The sequence below is a fragment of the Suillus plorans genome (genome assembly GCF_016647745.1).
Source record: "Suillus plorans strain S12 chromosome Unknown HD556scaffold_24, whole genome shotgun sequence".
Classification (NCBI taxonomy): domain Eukaryota; kingdom Fungi; phylum Basidiomycota; class Agaricomycetes; order Boletales; family Suillaceae; genus Suillus; species Suillus plorans.
The window spans coordinates 158,245-182,002 of NW_024537408.1; the positions used below are offsets into that span (position 1 = coordinate 158,245).

The 23,758-nt window shown below is 47.0% G+C and overlaps 9 protein-coding genes across 9 annotated transcripts; 4 read left to right on the forward strand and 5 right to left on the reverse strand.

Annotated features, from left to right (window-relative positions):
• Positions 1 to 164: 164 nt before the first annotated feature.
• HD556DRAFT_1442580 (uncharacterized protein) lies at positions 165 to 2,894 on the forward strand (the record flags this gene model as incomplete). Its single annotated transcript, XM_041306471.1, has 7 exons — positions 165 to 335; positions 387 to 766; positions 817 to 945; positions 1,007 to 1,122; positions 1,172 to 1,342; positions 1,397 to 2,016; positions 2,064 to 2,894. The coding sequence occupies 7 exons, from the start codon at positions 165 to 167 to the stop codon at positions 2,892 to 2,894; spliced, it is 2,418 nt and encodes an 805-aa protein (XP_041160843.1).
• A 221-nt stretch (positions 2,895 to 3,115) lies between these two features.
• Positions 3,116 to 4,092, forward strand: HD556DRAFT_1442581 (uncharacterized protein; the record flags this gene model as incomplete). Its single annotated transcript, XM_041306472.1, has 3 exons — positions 3,116 to 3,194; positions 3,240 to 3,466; positions 3,517 to 4,092. The coding sequence occupies 3 exons, from the start codon at positions 3,116 to 3,118 to the stop codon at positions 4,090 to 4,092; spliced, it is 882 nt and encodes a 293-aa protein (XP_041160844.1).
• A 2,079-nt stretch (positions 4,093 to 6,171) lies between these two features.
• Positions 6,172 to 6,567, reverse strand: HD556DRAFT_1236209 (uncharacterized protein; the record flags this gene model as incomplete). Its single annotated transcript, XM_041297805.1, has 1 exon — positions 6,172 to 6,567. A coding segment is annotated over one exon (396 nt), but the record flags the coding sequence as incomplete, so codon positions are not given.
• Positions 6,568 to 6,989: 422 nt separating this feature from the next.
• On the reverse strand, positions 6,990 to 7,385 carry HD556DRAFT_1214577 (uncharacterized protein; the record flags this gene model as incomplete). The annotated part of the gene is made up of 1 exon (XM_041296649.1): positions 6,990 to 7,385. A coding segment is annotated over one exon (396 nt), but the record flags the coding sequence as incomplete, so codon positions are not given.
• Positions 7,386 to 7,490: 105 nt separating this feature from the next.
• On the reverse strand, positions 7,491 to 7,952 carry HD556DRAFT_1236238 (uncharacterized protein; the record flags this gene model as incomplete). Its single annotated transcript, XM_041297809.1, has 1 exon — positions 7,491 to 7,952. A coding segment is annotated over one exon (462 nt), but the record flags the coding sequence as incomplete, so codon positions are not given.
• A 2,660-nt stretch (positions 7,953 to 10,612) lies between these two features.
• HD556DRAFT_1236270 (uncharacterized protein) lies at positions 10,613 to 11,046 on the reverse strand (the record flags this gene model as incomplete). Its single annotated transcript, XM_041297813.1, has 2 exons — positions 10,613 to 10,778; positions 10,829 to 11,046. 2 exons carry the CDS (start codon positions 11,044 to 11,046, stop codon positions 10,613 to 10,615), a joined length of 384 nt encoding a protein of 127 aa, XP_041160848.1.
• A 1,812-nt stretch (positions 11,047 to 12,858) lies between these two features.
• On the forward strand, positions 12,859 to 13,212 carry HD556DRAFT_1202181 (uncharacterized protein; the record flags this gene model as incomplete). The annotated part of the gene is made up of 1 exon (XM_041296404.1): positions 12,859 to 13,212. A coding segment is annotated over one exon (354 nt), but the record flags the coding sequence as incomplete, so codon positions are not given.
• Positions 13,213 to 17,227: 4,015 nt separating this feature from the next.
• HD556DRAFT_1442587 (uncharacterized protein) lies at positions 17,228 to 19,676 on the reverse strand (the record flags this gene model as incomplete). The annotated part of the gene is made up of 9 exons (XM_041306473.1): positions 17,228 to 17,249; positions 17,304 to 18,277; positions 18,330 to 18,452; positions 18,505 to 18,617; positions 18,672 to 18,803; positions 18,862 to 18,968; positions 19,017 to 19,145; positions 19,196 to 19,569; positions 19,620 to 19,676. The coding sequence occupies 9 exons, from the start codon at positions 19,674 to 19,676 to the stop codon at positions 17,228 to 17,230; spliced, it is 2,031 nt and encodes a 676-aa protein (XP_041160850.1).
• Positions 19,677 to 22,598: 2,922 nt separating this feature from the next.
• HD556DRAFT_1307818 (uncharacterized protein) lies at positions 22,599 to 23,758 on the forward strand (the record flags this gene model as incomplete). The annotated part of the gene is made up of 5 exons (XM_041300061.1): positions 22,599 to 22,810; positions 22,862 to 22,987; positions 23,262 to 23,278; positions 23,356 to 23,678; positions 23,702 to 23,758. The coding sequence occupies 5 exons, from the start codon at positions 22,599 to 22,601 to the stop codon at positions 23,756 to 23,758; spliced, it is 735 nt and encodes a 244-aa protein (XP_041160851.1).

Here is a 23,758-nt window from a genome sequence, read left to right on the forward strand (position 1 = left end):
GAGCGGTAATGACCAGTTCTGGCATCACTCTAGCAACCGGGTTGACACGTTGATCGGAGTCACGTGATCGCGTTTGTGTTGGAGTCGCCAATGGCCGACTCTTGGCTACGTTGCGCATACCCTTGACTTCATTCTCCTGTCTTACTTTAATTATGAAACTCATCATGTCTGGATGGCACGTATCTTTCGAGGACATACTTGCTCTCCATCAGAGCGACTTTGTGGCTGCATCTCAGGAAACGCGCCTAGGTATTCTGAGGACAGTCCGGGATCATATCATTGCAAAAAACAAGTCACAGGAGGAATCGGTTGAGTTGCCAAAGGCATTGAAAAAGGTGTGGTCAAATTTTGGTATATTTAATAACTAATTTTACAGTAATACAAAGGCTATCAGGTGTTACTACTGCCAATTTTTAACCGATGAAGATGACTTACAGGCAGAAGAAGAGCTTTTGCGAGATGAGCAAGAGGACGGGACATCTAGCCTGTCCCCTGAGGAGAGGGAGGCAGGTGCCCGTCCTAAAGATGCGGCCTTCTACAAGAAAGAAGTTAGTGACTGGGATGTTGCCCAGAGGCTATTTAAGCAGGAGATTGACGAGTATGATAAGGAGGAGCAAGCGAAGTTAGGGGTAAAAAATGAAATCAAGTATAGAACCGGTCATGCTAGAGATTGGTTCAAAAACATGACCCCTGCACAACGGAAGGAGGTTGAGAATGCAAGGGAAAAGTGGAACAAGGAGGGTGCTCCTCCGGAATCGCAGACAATGTGAGTGTTTAAAACGACTATTCAGGTTCTCCTATTAACTACCTTGGCAGGTATCGAAAGAGGCACTTGAAAAAAATTCTGGAAGACTTTACCGAACAAATCTGTCGTACCATGGGATGTCAGGTTATGATCCTAGCCAGTCACAAGAAACTTGCAGACCAGACTCTAAATGTTGTGGTGTGAGTGTATTTCTAGCACTTTGGTCTTATGGTATAATGACGGTTTGCTATCATCATTTAGTCACGAGTCCAAGCCGGTCAACAGTAAAAAGCCCTTTACTCAGAGTTCACGAGGGAATAAGGAATGGATGTCTGAGGGTTTTGAAAAATTTGCGGAATGGTCAAAGTTAGAATTCTGTGAGTGTTTATTGTTCTAAAATTTTCACTGTAATTAAGGAACATTCAGACCCAGAGGAAAATGATGACGACTCAAATGACAAAGAGGAAGGCGATGGCAAACCTAGCCTACCTGACGTCATTTTGGACAAAACCGGTTACGCGAAGCTTCCCTCACGAGCTGGAGTTGCTGCCAGAGGGCAACAAGAATTGGTGCATCAGATATTCCGTGCATCTTACAGTGAGTGTTTGTCTGCTTTGCTGGTTTTTGTGCAACTTACACTATGTTATACAGAGGTCTTCATGGACACTACCAAACCCGTACCTTGGCGTGAGGTGGTGGCAAACCCCTCTCTCTACCTGGACCCCAATTCCGTTCCAGAAGGCTTCATCTTGAGAGACCCGTCTCATATGAGGGCCGAAAATATCAATCAGCTGTGGGCTCATTGGGAGGCTAGGAGGGCGGCGAAGAAGAAGCTGGTGATTTTCAATGCAGCTAAAATTGGTGATATGAGCAAGGAACGACTTCGGAATGCGGTTCCCCACCAGCAAAAAACTAAGAAGATGTATGTAGAAATCGAGCCAGTCACCGCTTCTAGCTCCAAAGGAGCAGCCAGCACACACCCAACGCATCGTACGACTAGGCTGGCCAAGGACGCTTCCTCAGAAAGCAAGTCGGCTGGAGCACCATCTACAGGACATAGGACAAACCTGGCCAAAAGTGACCCCTCTGAAGATGAGTCGGCTGCAGCAGCCTCCAGGGGACGTAGGACCACAACGGCTGCCCGACCTTCCAGTGCTCAGCAGGGCGCTCCTGCAACAGTTCCCATGAAAGATCGAATCCCGTTCTTGAAGTCCCTCAGCAGCAACAACGAATACCTGCTTTTAGTGGAGGGCATCAGAGACTTGAGAAAGGTATGCTATCAATTGACCGAGTCATACTTCATACTGACGAAGCCTAGGAACCAAGTTTGAACCAGCAAAAGGGATGGCCTGCCTGGGCAACTTGGTCCTGGGAAGGGTCTTACCTTCCAAATGACGTGCACTGCTTAGATGGTGAGGTGCAGAAGTTCTTAGCAACAGCTACCTCTACGGAGATCACTGGCTTGCCATCTGCAATGCGAGTCGCACTAGGTCTTGGATTGCTGCTCAGGGAGTGTAAGCGAGCCATTGAGTATGAGGCAGACGAGGCCGCCTTGGAGACTCCCACTTGCGTTAGCACCTCGATCTTGGATATCAAGATGCTTGACCGGGTCATAGAGGCGGTCAAGAAGGTCAGAGGTGGGCTCATGCATCTACTGAAGTCGAAGGACGTTCAGCAGGAACCTGCTATCCTTCATAAGGCTGCTCTTGGAGACGGACTTGGAGCTGAAGATGGTGCTGGTGATGATGCAGATGGCGAAGAGGGAGTAGTGAGGGGACAGATGAGTCTGAAGCTGGCAGATGAGTTGCAGAAGGTTAAGGAGGAGAATATGAGGAATCAGAAGTTGAGGGAGGAGAATCGGAAGCTTGAAGAGGCCCTGAAGGAGCTGCAGGAAGCCAACAGGCTCCTGGCAAAAGTGCGGGAGGAGGAAGAGAAGTGTGTAGCGGGAGAACAGGGGAATGAGGAGGTATTGGTGGAAGAGGACAAGGATGGGGAGGATGGGGAGGACGAGGAGGAAGTGGTGGTAGAGGGGAAGGGGAAGAAAAGAACCAAGTCTGGTGGTTCTAGAAAGCCATCCAAGAAGGCCAAGGGTGATGTCCGCCGATTCTCCAGAGCTAAGCAGCCCACTGAGAAAGCCATGAAGCTTTAGCATTTTGTCACATCGCTCATAGTATATTGCTCACATCTATATCATGTTGCTCATATCAATACACATCAAATATTATGATATTTTGCTCTGTCCATGGTCAGTTCCTACCAGTCTCCCACCTCCCATTTCACTTCTGGCCAGCACAGGCTCTACAGGTCTGGCTGGTCAGTTTCTACGGGTCTCCTACCTCCCATTCAATATCTGGCCAGCACAGACTCTACATGTCTGACTGGTCAGTTTCTACGGGTCTCCTACATCCCATTTCACTTCTGGCCAGCACAGGCACTATAGGTCTGGCTGGTCAGTTTCTACGGGCCTGCTACCTGCCATTTGATATCTGGCCAGCACAGACTCTACAGGTCTGGCTGGTCAGTTTCTATGAGTCTCCTACCTCCCATTCAATATCTGGCCAGCACAGACTCTACATGTCTGGCTGGTCAGTTTCTACGGGTCTCCTACATCCCATTTCACTTCTGGCCAGCACAGGCTCTACAGGTCTGGCTGGTCAGTTTCTACGGGTCTCCTACCTCCCATTCAATATCTGGCCAGCACAGACTCTATATGTCTGGCTGGTCAGTTTCTACGGGTCTCCTACATCCCATTTCACTTCTGGCCAGCACAGGCACTACAGGTCTGGCTGGTCAGTTTCTACGGGCCTGCTACCTGCCATTTGATATCTGGCCAGCACAGACTCTACATGTCTGGCTGGTCAGTTTCTACGGGTCTCCTACATCCCATTTCACTTCTGGCCAGCACAGGCTCTACAGGTCTGGCTGGTCAGTTTCTACGGGTCTCCTACCTCCCATTCAATATCTGGCCAGCACAGGCTCTACAGGTCTGGCTGGTCAGTTTCTACAGGTCTCCTACATCCCATTTCACTTCTGGCCAGCACAGACTCTACATGTCTGGCTGGTCAGCTTCTACGGGTCTCCTACATCCCATTTCACTTCTGGCCAGCACAGGCTCTAGGTCTCTGGCTGGTCAGTTTTTACGGGTCTCCTACATCCCATTTCACTTCTGGCCAGCACAGGCTCTAGGTCTCTGGCTGGTCAGTTTTTATGGGTCTCCTACATCCCATTTCACTTCTGGCCAGCATAGGCTCTACATGTCTGGCTGGTCAGCTTCTACGGGTCTTCTATCTCCCATTCAATATCTGGCCAGCACTTGTCCTACATCTCTGGCAGGTCTGGTACTCTAGTATATAGCTAGTAGAATATTACTGTGTGTAGAATTGATATTGGCTAGGATAAGCCTCTACGGGCTGGCCAGTGCCACATCTACATAAATTTAGTACAGCTGGCTAGCCTCTGGCTGCACATGGTCTACGGCCTTTTGGCATGTCCGGGGTACAGGTTCTACGTGGGGTTTTGACTGAACTATGTGAGTCAGCATTGTGTTCTCTACTCCAATCTAAAGCACCTCCTGGTTTTTCCATCATTCTCTTGAGTTTGTGGTTTGCATCTTCTTAGGTTTTTCCTCGTGCTGCTATGGCGATGTCATCTATGAATCCTAAACTAAGTTCTCCCCGGCGAGGGTTGGGGTCAGCTATTCGGAGGACGGGTGAGTTATAAAATAAGAATCCTATTACTGATAGAGGGCATCCTTGGTCAACTCCATTTGAGACGTTGAATGGGTCGGAGCGGTGGTCGTCGAAGTGTAAAGTAGTTGATCTGTTACTTAGTCGTTTTCGGTACCAGTCGATGTACTCCAGTGGGATGCCAGCGTGTCGCATGTTGTGAAGCATGCGGTTGACTACCACACTTGGGAATGCTGCCTTGACGTCAAGGAATAATATTGATACGAAAGGTTCTGCTGAGGCCCAGGCGTTCATTGTGAATTTCGTGAGAAGATGCAGTGAGTCGGTTGTTGATTTTCCTGGTCGTCCTCCAAAATGGGTTGGGGGGAGAAGGTTATGATGCTCTGCAATATAGACCAAGTCGTCAGTGACGCAAGATGAAAGTATCTTACCCATGGTGTCGAGTAGCGTGATGGGGCGGTATGCTTTCGGCAGACTGTAGTCTGGTCTGCCGGGTTTTCGGAGTACCACTGTCGAGGAGAGTTTCCAGTCTTCCGGATAGTGTCCGAGTTCGAATGTCGCACAGAATATGGGGCCCATGTAGGGTACAAGTAGGTCAGCACCGTTCTTATAGACACAGTTACATATGCTGTTTGGGTTTGGAGCTTTATAAGGGGAGAGTTTAGCTACAGCGCGAAAGATTTGTTCGTTAGTAATGGGTGCGAACTCGCAGATGGGTGGATTATAAACAAAGTCGGGCTCAACGTGCTCATCGTCTGGGGGTTGTCTGAAAAAGACTTCATATAGGAGTTCGCTCTTCCTGGCGTTGTCTTGCGTGGCGCTGATTCCTCCTGGGTCATTTGGATCTTTCAGAGTCTTGATCCGCGTGTGAATTTGGTTCAATGGGCTGCTGGCTGCATATTGGTGAAGGTCCCAGATGTTCGTTGGTGTGATGGCTTCGAGCCACTCTTCCCAATGATCCTTCTTCGCTTTCTTGATGTTTTCGGAGAAGCGGTTGCGAGCTAGGCGGAACTCTTCGTGGATGGGGTCTTGACGTTGGGCTAGACGGTTTCTGGCCTTCTTGCCGAGCTTATGTACTTGCTTTCGTTCAGTGCTTAGGTCGTTTGACCACCACCTTTTCGTGTAAGGTGACGGTTTGGTCTTGGGGACATGCTCTTCTACAGATCTAGCTATTGATTGGGTTAGGTGTTCAAAGAGGGCTTGGAATTCATCTAAAGATTGGATGTTAGCGGGTGGGGGTCGCGTTTCGAGTTCAGACAAAAGGGCTTCTCTGAATGCGTCCCATTCTACAGTTCTATAGTTTGGGCATTGTTCGAGGTTGATGCGTTCTGGTTGGAGGTCTAGGGTGCTAATTATTGGAAAGTGGTCAGTTTTTACAGGGCGTAGTTGGTATTCCACGGCGCATTTAGTAAACATATGTTCAATTTCAACAGAGCAAAATACATTATCTGGGCGTGTGTGGTTTTTCGTGTTTGAGGCTTCGAGGGTGGCGATGCCATGGGGTAGTGCTTGAGTGAGTGAATATGCAGCTAAGAGATTAATTAGTATGTCCACAGCGTCTAAGTTCGCTGCGGTGAATAAATGAGAGTTGCTTGTCAGGTCCCACATGGGGTGGTGACGGTTGAAGTCCCCCATCCAGATCATGTGGGCGTGGTCCACTCTGTTATCGCCTTGAGCGTTAAGTCGAGGGAGGGGACGGTGAGTAAGATTTTCGGCTATCAAGTGTCGTTCAAGGAATTGGAGCATTCGCGAATGGTCGCAGGCATTGTAGATATTGTATATACGCACCTTTCCGAAGTTTCCGTTTAGTTCAATTGCGGTGATGTTGGGAGAGTCAAGTGGTACAATATGCCAGTTGTTTTTGGATAGTTTTTTGTTGACGAGTAGGATGGATTGCGATCGTTCTGGGTTTGAGTGGTGATTGGTGGGGTATATGACGTCCCAGTATTGTCTAAGATTGGAAGCGTTAGCGAGACCTACTGGGTTGAGGAATGGCTCCTGGATGCATGCGAGATCGTAGGTATTGGGGTTGAGGTTTTGGAGCATGTGCTCCCAGGCGGTAGAGGATTTGCATAGATTTTGTTGCCAGATTTTGAAGTTGGTGTTGGGATGTTGTTCATTACGGATGTTCTGCATTAGTCAAAGTTGGAGGGAGAGGGACTTTCGGTGTAGATATCTGGGGTTGATGGCGGGTACCAGAGAGGTGTGGTGGTGGTGGATCCGGGAGACGAGTGATTTGAGGGAGGGAAGTGTTTGTTCAGTTTGTTCTGGCCTTGCGGTTGGGAGGTTAACCAATTGTTCATTAGGCGCGCCTGGGATCCCATTCCAACTGGGATTTGATTAGGGTTTTCATGAGGTTGGCGGCGTTGGGCTTGTTTTCCCCGTTGTTGGGCTGGTTGTTGCGGTTGTTGCTGTTGCTGGGGTTGTGGGTGTGGTATCTTGGTCAGTAGTCGGCCATAGTTACCATGGGTGTTGAGGTCTGTGACTGGTTGAGTCCACATCAGCTGTCTTGGTGGTTTGTTTTGTTGTTCGTGGTTGTCGCTGCTGTTTAGGCTTTCCCAGGTGAGTGGGTCATCAGTTGGGAAGTATCGGTATTTGGCGTCTTCGGAGCGGCTCTTGAAGTTTTCCCATTTGTTGATGAAGGTGGGACATTCTCGACTCCATGAGGCATGGCCCTGACAATCACAGTTAGCGCATTGATAGTAGTTAGGATCATCTACTTTGCATGTTGCCGTGCGATGTTTTGCCCCACATGTTCCACATGTGTCGTGTTCCTGGGTGCATTCTGCTGCGACGTGGGATACGTCGTAAGATTGGCATTTGAGGCAGCGCGTTGGCTCTGGGAGGAGTTTTCGGCCATAGACCTTCTTGCCTTCGATTGAGATACCGAAATGGAGGATTTGGTTGGCGCTTTCTTTGGTTCTGAGGGTGATGATGACGTGTGCTGTTCGTTGATCTGCTTTGCGGTGATTGATTGGTTTAATCCATCTTGCTTTGGTGATTGATCCCTGTTTGAGTCCTCCTTTTGCTTCGACTTCTGTGTTGGAGTGTATCGAGCTGGGGTTGTAGGAGAGGGGTACGTTTTCAACCAATATGTTGAAGGATCGGTCTTTGATGGTAGCGTTGGGGCCGAAGTTGACCGCAAATTTTCCTCTGTGGGTGGGGGTGTTGAGCCATTGGGCAGATTCTGCCGAGTCGAGTTCATATAGGATCCCTCCATGTGGGAGTCGTCGTGCTGATTGGAAGGTTAGTCCTTGGGGGATGGGGACTCCGTCTTTCTCTACTAGTTCTAGTGTTAGTTTGGCTTTTGCGACGAGCTCAGCTTCAGTTAGTCCTCTTAGCGTGTCTATCTCGCCGAATGAACGTCTGTCGATAAGGATTTGCCTTGCTTGCGCTTCACTGCGGGCTAAGATTTTGGTTAGTGGGGGCGGGGCATTAGTTCTGGCTGCGTGCGCGTAAGTTCGTGTCCCTTCAGGACTTTTAACTTTCGGGTGGTCTAATGACGCAGTAGTAGCATTCATCACTGCTTTTTCAATGCTTTCAGTTGAGTTGGAAATGTTGCCACGTAGCTCTATTGCTGCGTTTTCCAGTGCTGCTTTGTGGGCATCGGTGATTTCTGCTATTCTCACGGCTTTTTCTTCTAGTTGCGCTATGGGACCTTGTATGAGGGATGTGACTTTTTCAATGAGGTTCGCTGCATCCAGGTTTTGTTCAGCTTCGATAAGCAGGATTGCGATGGCTCGAAGAATGTCGACATGTGTTGCACCTAAGGCCGCTGTGACACTGAATTCTAGCAGGGCATGGGCCGTTTGTTTAATGACGTTGCAGGCAACAGGTAGATTGAGGCCGTGCGTCAAGAGTAGTTTTCTGGCTGCCGTTTGGTCTTTGATTTCAGATCTGATATCTGAACCAGCAAGGTGGTATTCTATTTCTCTGCTTATTGATAAAAGAGGTTTGTTGGCGGTAGTTTTTCGGCCTCTAGTGGTCGCTGTCACTGATGCAGTCTGGTTAGTATGGATGATTGGCGTTAGCGCCATGTTTTTGTGTTTTTATCGTTTTGTTGGTTTTGTTGTTGGTTTTCTTTTTATGTATTTTAGAAGCTAGTGATTAAAAGAGATAAAAGAGAAAGGAAATGAGGTGAGGAGGACATCAAAGACGTCTTTGTCGCCGTCTGGCGCAAAAGCTCGGTTGAGTTTTTCCGGGGTCCTTGAGGGGTGCCACTTGGTACGGGTCCAAGAAGCGTTTTTATCGTTTCTGGTTCGGATGATAGGACAGTCCGGCTGTGGGATACAGTAACGGGAAAGCCTGTTGGAGAGCTCTTGGAGGGGCACACTGACCGGGTTAGGTCGGTCTCATTCTCTCCGGATGGGACACGCATCGTTTCTGGTTCAGATGATAAGACAGTCCGGTTGTGGGATCTCGCCACAGGGCAACCAGTTGGCGAGCCCTTGCGGGGGCACACTGAGGTGGTCAATTCAGTTTCATTCTCGCAGGATGGGACTCGCATCATTTCTTCTTCATGGGATGACACTGTCCGAGTGTGGTATGCAGCGATTGGGAAGTCACTGAAGGACTATACCGAAGGAGACTGTTTACCATCCTCCCCACATGACAATTGCATCTCACATCCAACACCGGCCATCCCCACATCCAACACTGTGAACGATGCCTTCATTTCCTTCTCATCAGACTCGACTTATGCACTGCGTGACACTACTGAGCTACTCGCAGGTGGCCCCAATAATGACCTCAGCTCGACATCACAAAAATTGCTCAACTCAGACCGGACCATGTATGGTCATGTCTACGGTATCCAGACTGCCGGGTATATCGGCTGCCGGCCCAGGTATGTCTTGCCATCCTAGGGAACGCAAACTTCGATCAACATATGAGTCTACGTCATACTTCAGCTTGCGACATTGTTCATCGTGTAGATAATTCAGACATTGTACATCACTCAGATATATCCATGCAATCCATTGTATTTTGTATCTGTACGATACAATAAGAACATAACATGCACTGTAATGTACGAAAACGCGAGTCCATGTAGTGTAGAGTCCCTAAAAAGCATGCATCGGGAAGACGACAAGAGTGTGAGTCGGAGGTATGAGTCCATGATAAACGCGTGAAAGCATCAAAGCGCGGGAACTGAGTGAAAACGAGTCCTGTAATCGAATATATGAGTACCAGACCAATAAAACGAGAGGGAGCATACCATGCAACAAAAAACTACCTCCTGCGTGTTTGTTTCCTCACACGTTTTGCTGGCTGCTGAGCTTCCTCGTCTCCAGAATCCTCGATGCACCTGTTCTTACCCTTCCTTTTCGAATGAGTCTTTGCAGCCGGACGTTTTGACTTTCGATTGGTGATGTCATTGAGTGCGTCTTCATCGTCCGTTAAATCGCTTAACGCAGGTGACTTGCGTGAACCGGAAGCGATGTTCGAAGGAGGTGGAGAACGAGCAGGGGGAGGTGGAAGTGGAAGTGGAGTAGGAGGTAGAGATTCAGCACGAATTGCGGCTGGAGAGCTTGGAGGAGGAGTAACAGGACGGGCCGGTGGAGGGGGAGTAGCAGGACGAGCTGGTGGAGGAGGAGGAACAGGGACCGCGGGAACTGCAGAGGATTTGGCAGTGGTGGAGCCTCGCGCCGCAACCTGTGCACGCATTCTCGCCAGGCTATCCATGGAACCCGAGGAACTCCTTCCATACTCATCTGCAGATGGCCGAGCTTCCGATCCACCTTCCTGGCCGGCCTCGTTCTTGAAGAGTGACCTACCAGAAACATGATAGCTAGTAGATTCAAATGATATAAAGAAACACGTACATGTTCCACCACTTCTTGAGTTCCCCTACCCAATCTGTATCTCCACAGTCGCGAATGAAGTCAATGATATTGTGGTAAAACTCTGGGTAGTTGAAGTTGCCATCGATGTCCGACCATTTATTCTGCGCGCTGATTCCAAAACGTGCCTGCAAATTAAACAGTGTGAGACAGCATTTGCTAGAAAAGTAGGACTTACCTGTACACAAGCATAAGCAATATGCTCCGCTTCGACAGTTGTCATGTTGTGTAGCATGGCATTACAAGTTCGCGTCGCCCGTGAGTCTTGACCCAGAGCTGTTGATGGGCCCGTAAATATATGTCGCATTACCTAGGCACATTATTAGTGAGGCTGATGACTATACCGAAGAAAAACTTACACGTTCGATGAGATAGCCCTGGAGGAGGCCTTCTGTCATAGCGTCAGCGTCGTAGTCACATCCAGGGGGGTTCCCGGACCAAAGGAATGCAGGGAAGTCGTTTGCAGTCATGTGAATTCCTCCACTGGCAAGTTTCTTCTGGCCCCTGCGGAATGTGAATCTCAGTAAGAACACACTATATAAAACAACGCGTACTCAGCTGGGTCTCTGTTAAATTCTGCAAGATGCGAAACAGGACAAAGAAAGGACACTAAAACAGGGTGATTCACACCCAAATGCGATCTGGAGGGATTGCCATTGTAGATAGCAGGTCTTAAACCACCATCGGATGGAATTGGCGCCGCATAGTGTCCAATCTGCGACTTCAAACGAGCTGCATCATCTGATCGTGTCGCACTAATGACTGTATTCATCTATTACAGGTCTAAGTACACAATATATGCGCATATAAATAGCATATACTCACCTTTTGAGTGACCTTAGTCAGTTCCCTGGCCTTGGTGCGATCGTTAATGAGTGATCGAATGCTTGGAGCTAAGTGGAGCAGTTGCTGATAGTTCCGAGTATATCGATCACGAGTCTTTAATGACCTAAAGAAAACATTAGCTCAAGAAAAAATTTCAATCAAATCGGACTTACATAGTAGAGAGTCTCCTCTTGCGAGTCTCCTTCTCAGCCTCAGATTCGTCGAGCTCTCCCTTCTCCGCGGCTTCCTCTTCCTGAAGTAGACAGCCAATCTTGATGAGCTTGTCGACCTTACAAAACAAGTCGACACAACGTGCGATGCCACGCGCAGCTACCAGGTACTCCTCGTGAGGATCTTCCTTGCTTGCCTTGGATCTGTTGGATTTCCTAATAGTAATGAGAATATATTAGTTTGATCCTGATAGATAGATCACACTTACTTTGATTTTGAAGCCTCCTTGTCGGTGCTTGAGCGCACACGTTTCTTGACTTGCTTTCTTGGGGGAGGAGGATGAGAATCTTCGGAAGAACTCAGTGAGCTACTTTCGCTACTGGACGATATTGAAGATTGAGAGGAAATCGAGATTGATCTGGAACATTTTTTGGGCGCCATGATGATGGTGGGAGTAGTATGAGATTAAGATATCAAGATTCTGTTTCCCATACAGTGTCGCATGCGTCATAGTAATTTCCGCATGTGATATCAAACCATCACGTGATCGATCAACATCCGCAACACAACAAGTCCAGCGTTACTACTATTGCGACTTAGTACTAACTACCCTACATGCGTAACACACATCTCAACATGTAGATTCTGGTCATCCTGCAGTATCAACACTGCAGCCATATGGATCAAGGTAATAACCTGATGCACACTGTAGACTTGTACTGATACCACTTTGCAGAGTATCAAATAATCGGATATCCGTCTTAGGCCTGCCCTGGTTGGATACTTGAGGATCAGGACTGGTAGCAGGTGCGTTCACTATGTCCTTTATATGTTCCAGAATGTTAATTACCTATGTAGGTCTGTACTGTTCTCATGGTCTGCAGGTGCGCTATGTCATTCTATCTGTATTCTGGTATGCTAATTACCTGTATAAAGCTTCGCATCTCTAGGTACTGCATCATTATACTGTGTAGCTAGATCTACACAGTGAAATATAAATACTCTACTGCTCTTCCACGTTCGAGTCCCTTGAGTCCCTCCGTCCTTTGAGTTCATCTTGTATGGACGACCTTACTTGTTTGGGTTGTGCGAAGTCTTTCGCAACTCAAAAGCGCTTGAGTAGTCACGAAGCTCAGTGTGCTGCTAACAAAACTCTAGATACTGATATTTACAAGAGTCAGCGGCGCCTTGAGAAGGAGAAGCGCAAGAAACAAAAGCGGAGAAGACTTCGGGAAGTGTCTCGGTCGCCAACACTCCAAGAAAAAACTCCCCCCGCTCGCAACTTACCTCCTGCAGATGAGCAGATGGATATTGACGATGGATGGTACAATACTGGCGAGGTAAGGGTATAATATTCTGAAGTTCATGCGCTCATCCTCACTAGGTTGAAAATGATGCACCGGGACCTTCTGATGCTGGTCCCTCTAGCATTGTACCAGATCCACTGGTCGATTCTACTGTCTCTGTCCGCTCTGGTCGATGAATCCGAATGCCGGCGCGGTATATGGATTATATCCCAGGGACGGGAATCCACTTTGCACATATGGCCCATCAGGCTCGTGACCGGCCCTCTGTTCCATCTGCGTCACCACCCCTACCTCAAGAAGAACCAGGAACCCCTCCTGCTGCTGTTCAAGACCAGCCCGCACTCATCCCTTACAAGACTCAACCTGATTCAATGGGTCTCTTCCGCATATACGCGCAACATCCCACTTTGATACTGATCGGAAATGAAGGCCTGGATGCGATTGCTGATGCTCCGACCTTCGAAACTCAGGGCAATTCTCATTTGGAGCGATCTCAGATCGTTCCTGGACTTCCTTCCTCAGATATTCGGCCTGAAGATATTTTTTCTGCGTTCAGTAGCCCAACAGCAGGCCTTCTCTTTTGCTGGCAATACTCTGGATCTAACTCTAAGTCAAATGCTGAAATGAGACACCTTGCATCGGATTTTCTCGATGACGATGAATACAGGAGAGAAGATGCACGAGTTTACGACGCTGTACGTGAGAAGAGGCTTATACAGGACTATCTTAAGGATAGATCTAATCCCTTCCACGTGGAGAATGGCTGGCGCTGTTCTTCAGTCAACATTTGCCTGCCCAAGGAAAAGGAGAAGTTCGCATCAGAAGAAGAAGCTCCAGAAATGGAGATTCCAGGCGTTTATCACCGCTCCCTCACTGACATCATTGTGTCAGTCTTCCAGGACAGTATTTCGGGTACCTTCCACATGACACCTTTCCAACAGCAATGGAACACATCGGAGGAACGCACAATAAACATTTATGGTGAGGCATATTCTTTGCCCGCCTTTCTGGAAGCCTATGAAGACATCAATTCCCTTCCTCGAGATGCTGACGATGATCTTGAGCGGGTTGTTGCTTCGCTGATGTTGTGGTCAGATGCCACTCATCTTGCAAGTTTCGGTGATGCATCTCTCTGGCCGATCTATCTGTTTTTCGGTAATCAGTCCAAGTATACACGAGGCAAGCCAACAGCGTCAGCATGTCATCATGTGGCATATATTCCTACTGTGAGTTGCTTCTCAGAAGATCACCATTTGAATTTGCTTATCAACTTTATGATCTTAGCTCCCAGATCATTTTCAAGACATCTACATCAGTGTTTTTGGCGAGGCGTCTTCAAATGATACCTACACTCATTGTAAACGCGAGCTTATGCAAGCTATCTGGGCACTTTTGCTCGATGACAAGTTCATGCACGCATATAAGTATGGCATCATTATTCGATGCGGAGATGGGATCACACGACGAGTATTCCCTCGCTTCTTTAGTTATTCGGCCGACTATCCTGAAAAGTAAGATTTTCATATCAATCTCAGTATCTGATCTTAATTATGTTATTATGCAGGATCCTGCTCGCATGTATCAAGTTTCTCGGCGAATGTCCGTGTCCTCGTTGCCTGATCAAGAAGGCCGATGTTCCCAAGATGGGAACAAAACTCGACCTGAAGAGGAGGAAGACAAATCAACGGATTGATGATGCATCTCATCGTGATCGTATCGAGCGATCTCGGGCACTTATCTTTCAAAAAGGTGTCGGTATCAACAGCCAACACATCAAGAACTTTCTGCAGGAGGATTCACTTGTCCCTACTCGTGTAAGTGTTGATTAATGCTAGCATTTCATTATAAACTAATGTTGTGTAAGAATGCCTTTTCTGAGCGCCTTGCTGACTTCGGATTCAAATTATTTTTGATGTTCGTTGTCGACCTTCTACATGAGTTTGAGCTTGGGGTCTGGAAGGCCATTTTTACGCACCTTATGCGCATCCTTTTTGCTGCAGGTGGAACGGCTATCCAGGAACTCAATTGGCGGTACGGGTATTATCATTTTGATGCAACTAACTAACTAGTAATGTTCATATGATAGATATCGCAGAGTTCCTACTTTTGGACGAGGAACAATTCGACGCTTCAACAAAAATGCGTCTGCCATGAAGCGCCTTGCAGCGCGTGATTTTGAAGATCTTCTTCAGGTAAGACATCATTAACCCTATCAATATTTGATTGCATCATTGCTTTATTGATGAATTATTAATGTCTAGTGCGCTATTCCAGTTTTTGAGGGACTTCTCCCCTCCAAACACAACAAAATCGTCCTCGATCTCCTATTTGATCTCGCAACATGGCATGCATATGCTAAACTACGCCTACATACTGATGACACACTTGCCTTCTTTGACTCCGCAACAATTGTCCTTTCTCGATCGGTTCGCAAGTTCACGTGCACGACTTGTAAGGATTATCTCACGACAGAACTACCTCAGGAGCATGCTGCCCGGAGTCGTCGACATGCTGCTCTAGCCTCGAAACAACTGGCAGAACCTGCTATAGGGTGGTCAGTGCAAAAAGGGAAGGAGTCTGTGTCCAACGTGAAGGTCAAGAAGTTAAATCTGTATACATACAAATACCACGCGCTCGCTGACTATCCAAATACAATCCGGAGAATAGGTACTACAGACAGCTATTCAACACAGCCGGTGAGTGTCCTATTGATATTTTGAGTTATATACAATATTTAATCTACCACAGGGAGAACTAGAACATCGCAGATCTAAGCGTCGATACCCCCGCACACCGAAGAAGAAGGATCAGATGATCGCCAGCATCGCATCTCAGGAGGCTATTGAACATCTTGTGGAGAAGGTGATCGGCGCACGTGCAGTGCATCAACAGAATCCAAGACCTCCACGTGTCCGAATGGCTCCCTCTGATCACTATTCAATTGCTAAGTACGCTCGAGCAACTGATGATCTCACAGCCTGGTTAAGTGAACGACCAGATGATCTTATTTTTGAGGTGCCTTTATTTGTTGATGTGTTTAAGTATAGCTTCACTAATTTTCTTAGGATTTCATTCCGCGACTCAAAGACCATCTGCTTGCTCGACTTCGTGGTCTCACATATGACGGAGATGAACACAATTTCTCCGATGCTGATCGCGCCTCAGTCCTGTTCACCGACAACAAACTATATCACCATAGTATTTTGCGTGTAAACTACACGACGTATGACCTGCGACGCGAACAGGACACTATTAATCCCCGTACTCGTGCCGACATCATGGTTCTCTCCCACGAAGAGGAGAAGACTCACCCTTATTGGTATGCCCGTGTGATCGGGATCTTTCATATCAATGTAGAGCACCGTCAAGACAACACTGGATTATACTCACGCCCAACTCGAATGGAGTTCCTGTTTATCCGATGGTTCCAACGGGATATTTTGCCTGCAGGTTGGGCTGCAAAACGACTGCACCGGCTTGTGTTCTTTGATGAAGACAACCCCGATGCATATGGATTCTTGGACCCAGACTCCGTCATTCGTGGGGTACACTTAATTCCAGGCTTTGCATATCCTATCGATCCCGAAGATCTGAAGTCTGACTGCCGCTTCTATTATTTGAATATGTGAGTACTCGTTGTTTTTATTCGCACCATTTAAGTCTAACATGATTATTATATTAAAGATTCGTAGATCGAGATATGTTTATGAGGTACCGTGGCAGCGGAATTGGCCACAAGGCTACATGGGACTGGAACGATACCCTTCAGTACGAAGGTCATGGAGCAGAAGAAGTAGAAGAGGCCGATGAGGGCAGGCGTCCGTGTCATTTTGATGCAACAATTTGCTGCAGTTGCAGCGCTGCAGTGATGCATCAACGCTACAGTGGGGAGCAAAGCAATAGTGATGCATTACTGATGCATTATTGATGCCTGGAATGGCATCAGTAATGCATCAGTAATGCATCAGTACTTAATGCATCAGTAACGCATCAGTACTTAATGCATCAAATCAACAATTCTCAAAAAAGGGAAGCATCCCACGCTCGTACATGATCAACAATACCTCCCAGTATGGTCCACATCCCGCCGCCACCTGGTCACCTCCATACACTCCACACAGATCCTTCTGGCAGCCCCGCCATCAGTATCCATCAAACCATCAAAAAAGGGAAGCATCATACAGTTGTACATGGTCGATATGGGTCCACATCCCACTGAAAATATTCTAGGACGCGAGCCAACATCATACGTCGCTCGTCTTCGTCCATTTTGGCACGCGCTTGGACCTATCTCCCCTTATCGCTCGGATCCTTCAGACTCCCTCGACTCTGATCTTCCCCTCGACTCTGATCTCTCGGTCTCGCTGTCCAACACATATAATGTACTACTAGTTTACACTCTGGACCTTCGGAGATTGATTGTAGTATGTACACCTCGTATCTCATAAATTTCAGTCAGTTAGCTGTATTCTACCTCCAGCGAACCTTACAAGTACAAGCGCACTCGATATACCACTTATTAAGGGGATTAAATTGACGACACAACTGTATTCATCACGAGAAAAACAGAGACTACATGTGTTACTAACAGCATCAAACATTACTATGGTACGAGAAGCAAATTTGTGATCATGACATAAAGACATGGGCTCATGCCTTTGTTCGCCTTTTCCTGTGTCCATTAGCATTGAGAAAGTGAGAATATACTAAGATGTCTTGGACGTACTTTGCAGGAATCACGCTGCCCATAGTCAAGTTGGGAGGACGCTTCATCATTGATGCCCCGACATCCCCCAGAACAGGTGGATCTTCCCTACCAATGCCAACGAACGTCGAACCACCTGACCCGATAGTGTCAGCGACATCATTCCGCCTGGACTTGATTGGAATTCGCTTTGATACACGAGGAGCTGCACCGATATCAACCGCCGGATTCCGTTTCGTGGCAGTATTGGGGGCAGTCAAATGACCCAGCGTATTGCCTTCGTCAGCAGTAGCGTGCGATGTCTCTGTTACCGCACCAGACTTGGTGAGAGGTTTTGCTTTGGGTTTGGCCTTGGGTTTGGCTGTGTTCATGGGCGGCGTGATGGTGGGGGTGGGTTCTATAGCAGGATTGCAATTGACTTTGGCAGCCGGGAGCTTCAACTTGTGCTTGCGCTTAGACTTAGGAAGACCAGCACCAGTATGAATGCTGTCAAGGTCTTCTGCGCTGTCATCTGCAGGATGATTTGCTGCCGGAAGAATGGGCGACTGACGAGTAAAGTGAGGAAGAACCTCATCCTGTTCAGCTGTGGTGGTGGTGCGCTCGGCAGAAATTGGGGAGCTCAAGAATGAGGACAGGCTAGGCATCTCCCACCCCTGTGAATCAAGGTTGCTAAAATTCCACATCGTGCCATATCGCGTGTCGTGTTGCATGTCATAGTATCCTGGTACAGTACTCCTAGCATCGGTGAGTGAGGGTGCAAATGAGCTGAATGCCGGGGGGAATGGATTCGGCATGGTGCTACCGCCACCCAAAAACCCCATCGCTATAAGATCAGCATGAGAAAACGATGACCCGAACACCTCGTTCATCCCATCCACACTAGTTGGATCGGGAGGCAGTGTACTAATGTTGTGCCAATCGAATGATGCGTGAAGTTGAGCCTGCGCAAGTGATGCATCAGTTTGGGCTTGTCCGAATGGTACATTAGATTGGGCCTGTGTCGGAAAACTGTTAGATGACATAGGCAGGATGATGAAATGGCCTTACCTCGGAGTTAGACGTGGATTGATCAAGTTCATTGAGTGATGCATCACTGATGCCGGCTTTGGTATTACCAAAGCCTGACAATGCATCAGGCTCGGCCTGTTCGAATGATGCATTAGATTGGGCCTGTGTCGAAAAACCATTAGATGACATAGGCAGGATGATGAAACGGCCTTACCTCGGAGTTAAACACGGATTGATCAAGTTCATTGATTGATGATGCATCACTGATGCCGGCTTCGGTATTACCGAAGCCTGACATCATTGATGCATCAGAGGAAGTAGCGAAGCCTATCAATGATGCATCAGAAGTTGCATCAGGCAGGCACGAAACAATATAAAGACCTGGAATATTCCAATCCATGGAACCATCGCATCCTCCATTCATATCCTCTTCACCATTGTCGCATCCTTCAAGTTCTTCAATCTCATTGCCATCTCCAACACCTGGCAGTAGTGGATCGCGCTTGTTCGCAGCTGATGGACGAGTATCGGGGTGAGTCTACAGTGATTTGGACAGTAAAGATCGGCTTACGGAATATCAACTCAGCGTATTGCTGGTATGCCGCAAGGAATGTGTTGTCCTTGTCAGGGCACAATTGAGAAAAATTACTCCCAGCGGGAGTTTCTGATGGATGGCACCTTAGTAGTGTGAGTTCATTAGTCATGTTTCTAGTTTGGTGCACTTACGATAATGAAACGATGTCCCAATCGTGCCTCGGCTCTGGTCCAGCGCACATGAAGGAGACTATGAATCGAGTTTTTTTCTTGATGAGACGTGCGAAGCGCTGGCATATGATTGGTAAGTCATCGATAGCTCTATAGGTCATGTGAGTATATCAAAATCACAAACATAAGCCAGTACTTACTTTGCGATAGCGTCAGCGTCAGTTTCATCGTTGTCATCTTCATCGTCTAACACGACCCTCTTTACCTTTTTCTGTCTACTATACCTCTCTCTCACTTCCTCCTTAACCTCGTCTGACTCGTCTTCCAGGAGCTCCTTGCAAAACCTTCGGCTCAATGCCATGCGCTGGCCAGCTGTACTTATGTTACCTGCCTCTTGTTCGGCCTTGACGAGAGGCTTGATGCGTTCACTATAGACCATGTCCATGTATATCTCTTCAGTGGATTTCGCGCGTGACTTCGGTACCAGTGCCGCTTCGAAGACGGACGTGTCCTTCTTCAAGCCGCGGTTTTTCTTGGATGCATTCGTCCGCCAACGAAACCAAGTTTGTAATTGCTACCAGAGGCCTTAGTGGTCATAAATTGTCAACACATTTGACGACTTACAGCTTTACGTGAATCCACAGCATCAGTTTCTGCGGTTTGTTGCTCCTTTTCTAACATTGTTTCATTAGCGATACCAGGGAAGAGGATAGCTCGCTCGGGCCATCTGCTAAACCAATAAAGATAGATTTTTGGCTAGAAGAGCGTGTATTCTTTGTCCCCGTCGTGGATTGCAGTATACTCCCGGAACTGTTCTTGGAGCCATAGGTACTGTTCCGTAGTAGTCCACTTAGCTGGCAGCATCTGGCAGAGAATTTTCAGTCATACGCCATACTAATAGTGGAGCCGTCATACTTTTTTTCGCTTTGCACAATGATAGACGAGTGTGTCCCTTCACAACGTCTATGTCCGTCTTTATATCGCTCATTGCCAAACAACAGATCAACATCGCCCATTGAAAAAAAGGAAGCTAATTTAACGAACTTACTACATGATCCGATCACAAGGCAACTTTTCATTCCGTGACTGATGATGGTTTAAATGAACAGCATGGCATACTATACTCTCATAATCAGATAAGTTCACAACATCGCATTGAGAGCAAGCGGGAATTACCTGGACATTGAACGTTGAACGTATAAGTTCAGAATATCACACAATTGAGAGCAAGTGTGAAATCACCTGGACAGTGGACGTTGAATGTATGAGTTCAGGACATAGCACAATTGAAAGCAAGCAGGGAATCACCTGGACATTGAACATTGAACGTATAAGTTCAGGACACCGCACAATTGAGAGCAAGCACTAAATCACCTGGACATTGGATGTTGAACGTTCGAATCTTTAGCAACGAACATATACTATACTCTTATATTCAGATAAGTTCAGGACAGCGCATTGAGAGCAAGCAGAGAATCACCTAGGCATTGATATGGAAGGTTGAACATCGGAAATAGAAATATGAAAGGTGATTGATGTTTGAATGTTGAGCAACAAACATATACTATACTCTCATATTCAGAACATCGCATCGAGAGCAAGGAGAGACCCACCTGGACGACATTAGAAGTTAGTGGATACAGGAACCAGTCCAATGCAATGTGCAATAGCGTGTGTGATAGTAGTTATTGACCCGGAGTGTTTGCAACATTGAGTTCCAACTTCCTAGGCATTGATGTGGAAGGTTGAACATCGAAATCGAAATCCGAAAGGTAATTGAATGTTCGAGTGTCGAGAAACAAACATGTACTATACTCTCATTCAGAACATCGCATCGAGAGCAACTAGAGACCCACCTGGACGACATTAGAAGTTAGTAAATACAGGAACCAGTCCAATGCAATGTGCAATAGCATGCGTGATAGTAGTTATTGACCTGGAGTGTTTGCAACATTGAGTTCCAGCTTCCTAGGCAATGATATGGGAGGTTGAACATCGGAATTGAAATCCGAAAGGTAATTGAACGTTCGAGTGTTGAGAAACAAACATGTACTATACTCTCATTCAGAACATCGCATTGAGAGCAACTTGAAGGAGAGAATCACCTGGGCATTGATACCAGTCCAATGCAATGTGCCATAGCGTGCGTGATAGTAGTTATTGACTCGCAGTGTTTGCAATTAGTACTATATGATTGACGTATAATGAGACCATTTTGGCTGAAAGTTTGTGTGTCTTGCTTGCCAATTGCGGTAACAATGCAAAGCCATACTCAGTCAGCGCTTCAGCCTTAATTTCATCACACACCAAAAGACTGGCAACTCGACACTGCTTGTTCTTACTGCAAGAGATATTCAAATGCAAAGTGCGCACTTCTCTCTCTGTTCTAGCTACTGATGTGTACCAAAAGACACAGTAACTGCGCCGTCATCATCAGCAAGAAGAACAAACCAAAATATGATCAACTTGAAGAGCGCCATTGGTATGTTTCAATCCATAATGAACATTACAAAACCATCTGACCAATGTCAGTGCTTATACCCCCACCCAAAATCAGTTGAAGACTTTCACAAAAACATTGGTAGTACCATTGATGACGACTGGGTCGTCCTCAGGGACGAGATTGATTTTGGCAAACCGTTGAGCGAGGGACCTGCTGCTTGCCCAGCACCCAGACCACAGGAAGAGCTTGCGCCCCGAAGGCAACCTCAGAGACCTCTTGATACGTCATCCAACCGTTGGGAGACCTTTCCACTAAGGATTCGACCAGCATGAGCGGTGAGTCGCACTTTACTGATAATTTGACAACTTTATATCTAACTGTTACATCAAACAGGACCTTGCAGATGTTGAAATGGTACGATGCACATTATCGTCACTGTATGTCAAAATCTCACACTGTCTATTGACAAGTCCTCCAGTGACTGGTCAACATTCTCGGTGTTGTCGCAAAGAACCCGAACAATCCCAATTTCAACTAGGTCGACATCTTTAGTGTCATCGCAAAGAACCCGAGCAGTCCCAATTTCAACCAGTACATGTTCGCCTCGTACTAGGAATCCTGGCCGCCACTTGCGTTCTGCTCATGCATGTCATGATTGACCTACAGGGTATACTTCACGCGGTGAGCTACTATACCATACTGCTCCTGATATCAATATTTTGTATTAATCATAGAGATGCATCAGTGATGCATCAGTGTTATATACAGTGACTCATACTGTCTGAAAATGTCATACCGATGATTCCAAGCGCTGGAAATTGATTTCCAACAACACCGTTTAGGTCTAAGCAAATTTTGATATCAACATTAATGTCCGGGGTGAGTGCACCACTATATCATTGGTAGCAGTTCATAAGACTGACCCAAAAACTACTGTAACTACCACCGGCGATTTTCTCTAGAACTTTACATCGACCGAGCGACTGTTAAACCAGAAATACTACCACCGTGTCAATGTTCATGATGCAGGGTGAGTCTTTCACTATTAATGGGGGCATTTCTGAGGACTCATCCAAAAAAACATAGCGTCTTTCAGTTTACCCACTCCCAGGATACCTCTCAATGCAAGATCCACCGATCCCCTTTGGCTCGATATTACCATGACGCCCTACATGGCCGAACCCGAGGAGTTTGTGACTGTGCATGAGGGCAGTTTAGAGTTTGAGGAGGCCGTGAACGCTATGGCAGAAGAGTGCTTTTTATACTCTTATCAAGGAATATTCTATAATATGCCTTCACAGCGCGATCTAGAACCCCCTTTTTATTGTGTTACTCAGGGCCGCTACATCGGAGTTTTTCCATCACACATCTGGTGAGTTTTCACATTTTCATTCATCTCTTTTATATGTAACACTTGCCATAGGGATGGCGTGAAATTTGAACTCCGGACACCAGGCAATCGTGTTGCTACGTACTTTACTGTTCGGTCACTTGTCCTGGGAGAACAGAAAGTTCATCGTGCCATCCGACGTAGGCTTGCAGCAAGCAGGTGACACACTAGTAGGTTCGATACCATACTTCGTTTGGTAGCATTGGTTGACATCTCAGTGCCAGCTTCAAGGCGTCATTGCTGTTTGGACATCATTGCTGGTGAAAAATTCATTCCAGCCCTAATCATGTCTATCTGTGGCATCGTGTTTGGTTTGCACCGCTCTGCCCATCGTATCTCCATGCATCAATCTCATTTGTTAGTCTTCGACTACCTATTCATGTCCATCGTGTTCATTTTCTGCTAAATGAATGCTTGATTTTTTTTCTCGTAGCGACTCGAACCGTAAATGTGAGATCAGTATGGATGAATACTCTTCGTTCAACACCGTGACAATCAGTGCAGAAATCAACAAAGAATGTCTACAGATCCTACTTGTGCTGTCGGCTCTTCTGAGGCAGGGACATCTTCAATCCAGACAATATACTGTGAAGTAACGTCCAGAGTACCAAAGAAACGGAAAAAGAAACCCAAGCTCAATGTTTACCACTCAGTCCCAGTCCCTTCTCGCCAGCATACTGAATACCAAGCTCATCAAGACGGGTCCATCACCTATACACTGAAGCGTCTCAAACCTCCCAAGAATGCTCAAGCAACTATCGATAATCGAACTCGCGCGACAATGACTCTGCATGATGCGGCACCATTGTCAATCCCTGAGCCATTCGATGACCTCCCGCTGTCATGCATGGTATGTGATTCATACCATGTCAGATATATATAGAGAGTGATAAGGAAGATATGAGAGACTGTCTAGCCCTCTGTCACTGA